Raw genomic sequence first — 12,557 nt, 5'->3', positions numbered from 1 at the left:
CCATATGATGAGATGTTGGAAAAGTTGGGCTTGTTTAGCTTAGAAAAAAGATGTCTCAGTGGAGATCTCATTTATATGTATAAATACATGTGTGGTCAATATAAAGGACTGGCACATGAATTATTCATTTCATAATACTAAGGATCTGGGAGCAAAGGTGATTCTGGCAGTTAAATAACGGTTCTTTACAGTTAGAGCAGGCAGACTGTGGAATGCCCTACCACAAGAGGTAGTAATGGCAGATACTGTAACAGCTTTTAAAAAAGGGCTGGATGATTTCCTCAGTAGTCAATCCAATGCGGTTACAGATAATTTAGTGACAAAAAATGTATAACTGGTGGAGAAAGGTTGAACTTGATGGACCTAGGTCTTTTTTTTCAAACTTTGTAACTATGAAATGATATAACAAACAGCAGGGATATTTATGTGCTAGCCTATAAAAATTGTTGTTCAAGGAAAAAGGATTGCTATACTTATAATAACCAGCCAAACTATAGCCAGAAAATGACCCTTATTTTATGTGTTTAGAAACAAATGAGACAATCATGAAGTGGACTCTGCATTAATCTCACCTGATCAAGATGATAACAGATGGAGTTTGGGCCATTGCTCCAATCATGCTGCAAACACACATCACACACAGGAATGTGAGAAAAGCCTCCTGACATCCAGGGCTGGGACATTTTCCAGGAACCACGGTGTTATTCTCCACGGGGACAGATGTGACACATAGGCAGCCAGTCAAATTCTATATAGAAAAGCAACAGTACAGAGGTTATGCTAGCAATACTCCATATATATATATATATATATATATATATATATATATATATATATATATATATATATATTATTTTTATTTTTTATTTTTTTCAGTAAATGCCCCAGTTTTGGGAACTATTGTTAATCTGCCAATTTGTAATTAACATTACACAATATCCTATTCATTTTCTTGGACATTATTTACCTCCGTGTCACGGTGTCAAGTCATTTAGAAAATATGTGCTATATACAATCATTTAGAACAAGTTTCTGCTGGAGAGCAACAGAATTGTACGTGAATCTTGAGGGCCAAGGTTAGGATCACTGGAAGCTGGAGGTTGAGGCCTCCATCTCACTGTAAATAAATATCATCATTTATAACATTAAAGTATTAAAGAATTACAGTAATAAAGCAAAAATGTTCTTCCTTTTTTGTAAAATTCTGTAGCTGTACATTGCAATAGAAACACAGCACCACTTGTTGACAGCTTGTTAAAACTGCAATGACTTTACACATTTGGTAATAGGCGCTACTAAAATGGTCAAAACCACACAATATGAATAACCAAGATATCTCACTGTCATTTTCCACTCTAATGTTTTCTCTGTTATCATCTCTATTTTGCTCTAAACCTGTTAATTGTCAATAATTAAATAGAATTTTGCTAATTCTAAAAATGACAGCAAAAATATCATAACAGAAAGAATAGCTCAAGGAACAAGAGTGGGGGCACAAGTGAAAAACAAGACGATTGGGATTTTAGAATTTTGAAGGGAATCTGTCACTAGGATCAACCCTCCTAATCTGCCTACATGGGCATGTAGGTCATAGGAAGCAGGGAAAAATGATACCTTGATATCTGCGATGTTTTACTCAGAGAAATCCACATTTTTCTTATATGTAAATGGCTCTTCCAGACTATGGGGCGGATGTTGCCTGGAAGATAACTCCGCGATTATTTTTTAATAGAAGGGGGCATTTCCAGTGTGAGAGAAGTAACTAACAGAGAACAGGAGAAATTAAATTTGTCTTCTGCAAAAACATTTTTTTTGGCTTTCTGAGCTCTGCTGTATTGCAACAATATTACAACACTGAAAAAGACAAGGACCACCCATGAATCTCATATTAAATAAATGGGCAACAACTCCCAAAAACATACATTAAAAACCCAGGAAAAAAGGAGTCTTTAAATTTTGCCAAGAGTAGACATAGTATCCTAATAAGCAACCCCATAATATTATTATTATAATAATAATTTATTTTTGCTCCAGGATACAAATAATAAAACAGAATAGGGATGGGGTATAGTGCAAAAGGGGAAAGAACCTCACGTGCCCCCGGTATTCCTGAACGCGGCAATAACAAATAAGTATATTATTTTTATTTTTGTAACCCTGTAATTTTCAATGGGGTGAATGGGGGTGATTTGAATTTTTAGGTTTTTATATTTATTTTTTCTTATAAACCTTTTTTTATTACTTTTTTATTTTAGTAGTCCCCTTAGGAGACTATAAGGATCAGCAGTCTGATCGCGGATTCATTTCTGGTGATCAGAGCAGCACAAATGTGATCACTTAAAATGCTGCTCTCCTGTTACAGCCGCATGACCCGTAGCTACCATGACAACCATCAGCTCCCTGTGATCACTTTACAGGGCCTCCAGTGGCGGCACGGAAAATAGATTTCCTTGCTGCGGCTATTTAAATAGCACTGTCACATTTTGACAACTAGATCTAAGGAGTTAACAGGTGCGGGTGGATCACAGATTTACCAGCGCCTGATAGCCACACTTGTCTGCTGTTCAAATCAGCAGACGTGCAAGGATTACCACCGGCTTACCGCAGCAGCCAGTGGTGATCACCCCTTCATGATTTAGGATGTACCGGTACATCCTCGGTCATGAAGGGGTTCTGATTCCACATATTTCCTTCAGGTAAAGTAAAAAAGCCTCACTTGCAATTTCCGCTGGCTTCTGACAAAACAGTTAATCAACAGGAAGTGCTGCGGCTGCTGCTCACTTCCTGTTGACTGCTCCTGTGTCCAAAAGCTCGCATGACATCGCAATGTCACGTGAGCCTCAGGAACATGAGTGCCAACACTGCTGGAATGGCGCTGTCATGGGAGATAGGTATAAGCTTTTTTATGTTACCTGGGGGAAACATTTAGAATCAGAAGGGGTTGTCTTAGTAGTGGACAACCCCTTTAAACCTCCATAACTGTATATTTTCTTAAAGTGGACACCTGGCACATTTTCAAAATCCAGTTCAGGACTTTTTAAATGCTCGAATATTCATGCAATTTTGAAACAACTTGGAACATTTTTTAAATGTTGCATAAAAAATGATATTAATGGCAAAAAAGAATGACCCAAACAAAAAATAAGATACATCACATTTCTTTAAAATAAATAGGTGTTTCAAAGAATTTTTATGACATTGAGCCTGCAATCTGCATTAGTAGCCAAGACATTTTGGGTGAAATACACTTTTTAATAAGTTACTTAATAATACCCCAAAATATAATAAGGGCTACAAAATAGTCACTTCTACAGGCTGGTGTCACCCTACAGCAATATTCAACTCACCTTTGAATATTTCTGTTATGGAGGTAATGAGGAGTCAGTAATTTGTATGTGCATTAGCACCAGGAGAAATGTATGTGTGCCGTGAAGGCAAATAGTCTGTTGTTAGTGTGTAGAAGATGAGAAAATTATCAGTGAATCAGCATGCATTTTATTCCCAGTCTGTAATTGTCTCAATATGATGAAGACCTGGGTAGTGGGAAATTGCTTCCTGGAGGTTAATGCTGCATTTTAAATAAGCTATTTGTTCAGTTGCAGTTATCTTATATTCCAAGAATAAACAGAATTCAAGATCAAGATCACCTCTAAATCTGTGATATGCCGTATATACATTTTTGCAATAGACCCAACAAACCCAATTCCCCAAAAGTTGGGACCCAATGTAAATATAAAGAAAACGATGATTTGGAAATGTCTTATCGACATGGAAGATATATCAGAAGTTGAAAGTTAGCTGTTTTCCCATTTCAATTGAAAAAATGAATTTTGAAATTGATGGTGGCAACACATCTCAAAACATTTGGGACACGACCATGTCTACCATTGTGTAACATCCCCTTCTTTTTTTACAAAAAGTATGTAAATAATTGGAGACAATTACTGGAGTTTTGGGTGATGAATGTGGTCCAAACCATAGTACATGGTACAAGTCAGCGCTTTCTGACCATGGAATGGTGCAGCATGAGTTTTCTTACCCTCTGGAATCCCAGGCTCAGCTTTTGAGGGCATTGCAACTTGTGTGTTGCACACCCCTCAGGTGATATCACATCAGGCCGGTAAAAAACCACCACCACAATGGGATATCCGGAAACTTAGGAAATTCGTACAACTCCTGCTCATGGCCAAAGACCACTGACCTAGATCGTGGGCCAGAGTTGAGCAAATCAATTAGCTCATCTTTAGTCTGGACTGCAGGCAGGCTAGTTTATCATCTGAACTCTTCTTCTATGTAGCCATGCTCTTGTGATGCATGCAGTATGTGGTTTTGCTTGCTGAAATATACAAAGTCTTTCCTGAAATAGACAAAGCCTGGATGGGAGCATCAGTTTTTCTAAAACCTATAAATAATGCTCTGCTTTGATAGTGACATAAAAAATGTATAAGCTGCCCATGCCATAGGTACCAATGACACTACATACCATGAGAGGTACAGGGTTCTGAACTGTGTGCTTATAACAAGCTAGATGGTCCCTCTATTATTGAGTCCACAGGACACAGTGACTATGGTTTCCATAAGGTATTTCAAATTTTGGTAATCTGATCACAGAACTTTTTCCCTTTTTGCTTCAGTACATTGTAAATGTGCTTTGGCCTTCTTTGCATGATAGATTTATCTTGCATTTACAGATTCCATGGCAAACAGTGTTCACAGACAATATTGGATATATTCCCAAGCCCAGTCAGTAATATAATTTTCATGACCAAATCATTCCTATTTTTAATGCAGTGCCACCTGAAGGCCCATAGATCATCCAATACTGACCATCAGTGTTGTCCCTTGTGCTCATGGATTTCTTCAGAATTTCTGAATCCTTTGATGATATTATGTACTGTAGAAGGGGATATTTAAAGGGAACCTGTCAGGTGCAATATGCACCCAGAACCAGTTCTGGGTACATATTGCTAATCCCTGCCTAACCGTCCGAGCCTATAGTAGCATAGATAAAGAGATATTTAGAAAAAGTATTTCTATATATATGATATGCTACTGAGGCCAGCGACTAGTCGCAAGCTCGTTGGTTCCCTTGGCTAGTCAGCAGTCTTAGCATGTAAGCACGCCCCTTGTGTGCACCCTTTTGCTTTATAATGTTTTACTAACATCTTTGTGTAACATATTAGTTTACCATTATTATTGACAAGCAATCATTTATTAATTCCTTTTGGTACAAGAATGTATGGATTGTTGAATGGATTGTTTCTTCATACAGATAAAATTTTTCCTATTATAACGAAAATTATTCTTTATAAAATACCAGTGACTTTTTTTGATATTTCCAACATCTTTCGAAATAGGTAAATGCATTTCAATATTTTTTATGAGTATTATACTGTGTACAGATATTCAAAATACCCTTTGTTGTTAATGACATAATGTTTTGTCTCTATAACAATATTTTATGTATATTTTTGTTATGTGGTACTAACAATTTGTAATATTGTTTCATTATGTACAGCAACAGTGATCGAAGAAGGCTTTGGCCGAAACGTTTCTGTTGAATGTTACTTGGAATATCACAATAAATAAAGAAATATATAAAAAATAATATATTTTGAATGCCGGAGTTTATTCTACTACCTGTGTGTATGCTAACATGCTATTGAATGTGCAGTCAGAGGATGATCGCATCCGACACTGGATTTCAGCTTAGTACACACAATCCTGGATTTTCGGTCATGCGCACTACACGAGTTTGAAGCCTGGACGCTTACACCCTGCTTCATAGTGCATATGATCATAAGTCCGGGATCATGCTCACTGAGCCAAAATCCAGGAGTAGGATGCTATGGCAGCAGAGAGGTGAGCGCGACCAACCTCTGATGTTGCACATTCATTAGCATGCTAACATGCCTACAGGGGCATTTTACATACTAAGGGGCACGACTAGCCAAGGGAACTAACGCCCTTGTGACTAGTCCCTGTGCTCATTAGCATATCATGTGGTATCTTTAGGAAAACTTTTTTTAATGATCTCTTTATCTATGCTATTAGATGCTGGGATAGTTAGGCAGGGATTAGGAATATGCACCCAGAATTGCTCATGGTTCTGGGTGCATATTGTACCTGACAGGTTCACTTTAAAGTCTTTGTAATTTTACGTTGAGGAACATTTTTCTGAAATTGTACCACAAATTATAGATGCAATATTTCACAGAATGGTGAACCTCTTCTGACCATCTTTGCTTCTGAGAGTCTATGCCTTTCTAACATGCTCTTTTTAGATATGGTCATTGGACATAGTTGAAAACTGAGCTTGAAGCTGTTTTTCATTAGCACCACTTACTTTTTCAGCATTTAGTTAACCCTGTCCTAACTTTTTTGAGATCAGTTGTTGCCATCAATGTTTTTATCAGTTACATTTTTAAAAAGAAATGGTAAAATGTCTAAAATTTGACTTCTGATGTGCTCTATGTTGTGTTGTGAAAAAAAATAATTCAATAAGAGATTTTGAAATCATTGCATGGTTGTTTTCTTTACATTTTACACAATGCCCTACCTTCTTGGAACGGGGGATGTACTGTACAATGAGCAGTGAAATTAATGATATATAAGACTTTTATGTAAACTTACTGCCTTAGTGCAGCCAGCATAGCAAGCAGACATGTAGGTTATCCCATCAGCTCCACACACAGGGCTGAACGAGTCATTCTGACATTCACAGCCGGTATTGCAGGGAGGGGGGTGATCCAACGCGGACCCTGTAGAAGAGCTGAATGACAAGAACAAAAGTCTGAATCTCACTGTAGACAATGAATACTTATAGAAATAATGAAGCAAAGATGGATTGATGTTCTCTTACTTGTTTCCAAATATTAGTTTAATTAGAAAACATAAAGTCTCCAGAGGCCAATTATAGGATTCAACATAAGGCTGAATTCTGTGTAGTTTATAGTCTGTGTGTGGAGAATATCATTTTTGCAGGCTCATATGATATTCTGCCCTCTAAAGTAATCTGATGTTAGAATAACACTGCAAACTTTGAAAGCTACAGTTGTTTAGGCCTCTTTCACACTTTCGTGTCTCCGATACGTGTTTGGTCCGTTTCCTCACGTACCGCAGACACGGGCACACGAAGACCCATTAAAATCAATGGGTCTGCGCTCACGTGCGTATTCTGTCATGGACCGTATGTACACGTGGAGCATACGTGTGCCCGTGTGCTCCACACGTAGACATGTCCGTTTTTCTCCGGCATCACAGGTGTCACACGGAACGCAAACGGACCACACGGAGGTGTTCCGTATGACACACACCAGAGACAACACATGTGTCTGAAAAAAAATAACAAAACTTTACTCACCTTCTCCAGCTCTGCTTTGTCTGCCATTACTGTCACTTGCTTCTGACCGCCGCTCATTATGCTCATTGCATATTCACTTCACTGCGGGCCAGAAGCAGCAGCAGCGGGGAGTCGGCAGGACCAGAGACCGAAGATCAGCACCACGGACAGCTACGCCAGGGACAGGTGAGCAGAAAGTTCCCATTCTCCATGTGTTATCACGGAGAACACACGTGTGCCATAAAAACGGCACACGGAGGACAATACGCACCTTTGACATGTCCGTTAAAAATGTGCGTTATTTTCACGGATGTGTGAAATAGGCCTAATGCGGGATTTACACGAGACGACTGATCGTGCGATGCATCGTCGGGGTCACGTTTTTTGTGACACACATCCGGCATCGTACCCGACGTCGTCTCGTGTAACACCTCCTAGCGACAGTATTGCTCACAAATCATGAGTGATGTAATCGTCGCTAGGTTTCATAAAGTTGTTTATTTAAAATGGCGGCGGTTGTTCATCGTTTCCGTGGTATCACACGTTGCTCCGTGTGACACCACGGGAACGATGAACAGCAGCTTACCTGCCTCCCACGGCACCCGACGGCTTAATGGAAGGAAGAAGGTGGGCGGGATGTTTACATCCCACTCATCTCCGCCCCTCCGCTTCTATTGGCCGGCTGCCGTGTGATGTCGCTGTGACGCCGAACATCCCTCTCACTCCAGGAAGTGGACGTTCGTCACCCACAGCGAGGTCGTCCGGAAGGTAAGTACGTGTGACGGGGGTTAAACGAGTTTGTGCGCCACGGGCAACTAATTGCCCGTGACGCAAAAACGACGGGGGCAGGTACGATCGATCGTGCTATCGCACAATCTATCGTCTCCTGTAAAGCAGGCTTTACTGTGATAATTGGGCACAGTCCAACTAAAAATGACCATAGCTCTTCTGACATATCGATAGTAATTTAGTAAAGTTTCCAATGTGAAACAATAATTCGTGAGCTTGTTTACTAATTACTCTTTGCAGAACACTCATTTTATTTCTTCTCAAACTTCCCAAAGGGTCTTTTTATATTGTATGTGGTTGGAAATCACCTTCATATTTGGTAAATTCATTCATAGATCCCCTCTTAAGGGTGCTTTACATGCTGCAACATTGCTAGCGATCTCGTTAGCGATGTGACACGCCAGATCGCAGATAAGATTTGCCGAGATCGCACATTGGTCATTTTTTTTTATAGCGCCGGTGACATGTGCGATCTCGGCAAATCGTATGTGCAATCTGGCGTGTTACATCGCTAACGTGATCGCTAGCAATGTCGCAGCGTGTAAAGCATCCTTTATTTGTTATAGAGCAATTTGCTCTCCTGGTAGTGTACATTAGAGTTTCTTCTTTTAACAGTGCATCAGACTGAACTATCTATATATATAATTGCCTTATTCTGTCTGTCTGTCTGTCTGTCTGTCATGCTCCGAAATTGTGTCCTTACGGGGACACAAAGCTGATTGGCCGCTGGGCTCGCCATGGCCCCGCCCCCCCACACGGATTGGCCTCTCGCCCCGGCTCTCTGCAGGCCCCGCCCCCCTCACGCAATGCACGCTCGCTGTGGCCCAACTGACACGGGGCTCCGATTCCCAGGTGAGTACACACACATCAGATCACACTCACTCTCACACACACCTCACACATCACATCCACACATCACATCCACACATCACATCCACACATCACATCCACACATCACATCCACACATCACATCCACACATCACATCCACACATCACATCCACACATCACATCACAACATGCTGGGATATCGCTTGCTTCTACACCGGCTCCGTCAGGATCCCGGCAGCGCCACACATAACCTTGCGATGCTGGGATCTTAACGGAGGCCGTGAAAGCTGGTAACCATTATACACATCGGGTAACTAAGGTCCCTTAGTTACCCGATGTGTATCATAGTTACCAGTGTACACCGGCTCCCACTCACTCTCACACACACATCACACACACATCACATCGCATCCACACATCAAGGTCCTGCAGCTGCGGAACATACATAACATAACAGCACACACACATAACAGCACACACACACACACACACAAATCAGATCACACTCACACACACCTCACACATCACATCGCATCCAAATACTCACAACATCCTGGGATATCGCTTGCTTCTCGGCGGCGATATTGTGCTGTGAGCTTCCAGGACCTGACGGAGGATCACATGGCCAGAAGCATGTGATATCCCCGGATGTTGTGAGTATCAGCGCGTATGTGCAATATCGTCAGTGTCTGTGTGTGTGAGTGGATGCGATCGGGTGTGTGTGAGTGGATGCGATCGGGTGTGTGTGAGTGGATGCGATCGGTTGTGTGTGTGAGTGGATGCGATCGGTTGTGTGTGTGAGTGGATGCGATCGGTTGTGTGGGTGAGTGGATGCGATCGGTTGTGTGGGTGAGTGGATGCGATCGGTTGTGTGGGTGAGTGGATGCGATCGGTTGTGTGGGTGAGTGTCGGCAGAGGAGCACGGCGTGCTGGAAGAGGCTGGGAGCAGAGAGGCTGATCTTAGGGAAGGCTGGGAGGGGGAGGCTGATGCTGAGGGAGGCTGGAAGGAGAGAGGCTGAGCAAACGTGCTCCATCCGCCATACTGCGCACTCCCCATTGTGCTGCATCCCCCATGCTGCGCACTCCCAAACGTGGTCCATCCGCCATGCTGCGCACTCCCAAACGTGGTCCATCCGCCATGCTGCGCACTCCCAAACGTGCTCCATCCGCCATACTGCGCACTCCCAAACGTGCTCCATCCGCCATACTGCGCACTCCCCATCGTGCACCATCCGGCATGCTGCGCACTCCCAAGCGGATGGAGCATGATGGGGGGTGCGCAGCATGGCGGATGGAGCACGTTTGGGAGTGCGCAGCATGGCGGATGGAGCACGTTTGGGAGTGCGCAGCATGACGGATGGAGCACGTTTGGGAGTGCGCAGCATGACGGATGGAGCACGTTTGGGAGTGCGCAGCATGGCGGATGGAGCACGTTTGGGAGTGCGCAGCATGGCGGATGGAGCACGTTTGGGAGTGCGCAGCATGCCGGATGGTGCACGATGGGGAGTGCGCAGGATGGCGGATGGAGCACGATGGGGAGTGCGCAGCATGGCGGATGGAGCACGTTTGGGAGTGCGCAGCATGGCGGATGGAGCACGTTTGGGAGTGCGCAGCATGGCGGATGGACCACGTTTGGGAGTGCGCAGCATGGCGGATGGACCACGTTTGGGAGTGCGCAGCATGGCGGATGGAGCACGTTTGGGAGTGCGCAGCATGGCGGGTGGAGCACGTTTGGGAGTGCGCAGCATGGCGGATGGAGCATGATAGGGGGTGCGCAGCATGGCGGATGGAGCACGTTTGGGAGTGCGCAGCATGGCAGATGGAGCACGTTTGGGAGTGTGCAGCATGGCGGATAGAGCACGATGGGGAGTGCGCAGCATGGCGGATGGAGCACGTTTGGGAGTGCGCAGCATGGGGGATGCAGCACGATGGGGAGTGCGCAGTATAGCGGATGGAGCACGTTTGGGAGTGCGCAGCATGGCGGATGGACCACGTTTGGGAGTGCGCAGCATGGCGGATGGAGCACGTTTGGGAGTGCGCAGCATGGGGGATGCAGCACGATGGGGGGTGCGCAGCATGGGGGATGGAGCACGATGGGAGGTGCACACCTCCCCCCAACACACACACACACGCGCACTGCACAACACACACACACTAGGAATCACAAACAACGCCCTACACAGACACCCACACACACAGACAACGCTGCACACACAAATATACGCACATACTGCACAACACACACATTGCTCAAAACATACCTCCCCCCAAAACACACCACACACACACAAACCGCACAACACACACACACACACAACGCTACAGACACACAGCGCTCCACAAACAACGCAACACACGCAACACACATACAACACCGCTCTCACCCCCCGCGACACTCAGAACATGTACAGCGCCCTACACAAACACTTGGTAACTACACACAACAACATCTATATATATATATAACAAAAATCATACATGAACTACACAATACGTAAATTCTAGAATACCCGATGCGTAGAATCGGGCCACCTTCTAGTTCTATATAATGACATGCACTAAAAACATGTACAATAGATACAAAAAGTCTACAAACCCTGCTAAAATGCCAGTTTTTGTTATACAAGATCATATAAAAATAATGATTTTAGAACTTGTTGCACCTTTAGGCTATGTTCACACTCTGTATCTTTTACTGCATTTTTGGTGCATTTTTGAGGTCACAAAGATGCACCTAAATGCATGCATTTCCTTCTCCCAGCAAAGTCTATGAGATTTCTATTTTGCTGTTTACACTGTGCATCTTTTTTTGGCTGCATCTTGGCTGCGTTTTTCAAGATGCAGCATGTCAATATATTTGTGTTTTTTGCCAGCGTTTGAGACTTTCCAGTCAATAGATTTTACTTGAAAAATGCATTGGGGAAAATGCGGTAAAATGTGTGGCAAAAATGCTTAAAAAAAAGTATGCATTTTTCATGCATTTCTGCCGCAGGTGCATTTTTTTGGGGCCAAAAACACTGCATCTTTGTTGTTAAGTAAATATTCAGTGTGTGAGCATAGCGTTAATGTCACCCATAACCTGAAGAAAATCACCCTCTTATAATTGGGGATGTAGTTGTGTCCAGTATTAGCTAATCACATTTAAACGCATGATGAACAGTAGTCAGTGCACAGTCGCCATCATTTACTGTGATTCTGATTAACCACATATAATGTTTAGCTGATCAAGCAGGATTTTCATAACATTATTTTAATTGCATATTACAGCTTAAGTCATGGTCTGTAAACACTTTACAACACAGCAAAGGGTCTCATTGTTGAAAATGATCAGTTAGCAGATGTGTACAATTTTTTTTTTCCTGGGCATTATATACACAATGGAACACAAGACGGTCATGAAGAAATGGTTTAACTTTAACTTAACAGTGACCTAGAACTGAACATCTGTCAAGAATTGCCTTTTCTTGCCAAGAAAAACATCAAAGTCTGTCTATATTTTGCAAAAACCTATATTACGTCTGCCAAAATGCTGCAGGAAGATGTGTTATGGTCTAATGAGACAAAGGTTTAACTTTTTGGCCATAATTCCAAAAGGT

General features: G+C 42.8%; 1 protein-coding gene across 1 annotated transcript in view; it reads right to left on the bottom strand.

Moving 5' to 3' along the window:
- Positions 1–12,557, bottom strand: part of SLCO3A1 (solute carrier organic anion transporter family member 3A1) — a 490,895-nt gene that overhangs the window by 52,880 nt on the left and 425,458 nt on the right. The window contains exons 7-8 of the mRNA XM_075345971.1: positions 6,634–6,772; positions 573–748 (exon numbers count right to left, since the gene is read on the bottom strand). Coding sequence (XP_075202086.1) covers positions 573–748; positions 6,634–6,772 — 315 coding nt within the window. The remainder of the gene's footprint in view (positions 1–572; positions 749–6,633; positions 6,773–12,557) is intronic.

Source organism: Anomaloglossus baeobatrachus, chromosome 4 (genome assembly GCF_048569485.1).
Source record: "Anomaloglossus baeobatrachus isolate aAnoBae1 chromosome 4, aAnoBae1.hap1, whole genome shotgun sequence".
Taxonomy (NCBI): domain Eukaryota; kingdom Metazoa; phylum Chordata; class Amphibia; order Anura; family Aromobatidae; genus Anomaloglossus; species Anomaloglossus baeobatrachus.
This window is presented reverse-complemented; position numbering and strand designations above follow the sequence as displayed.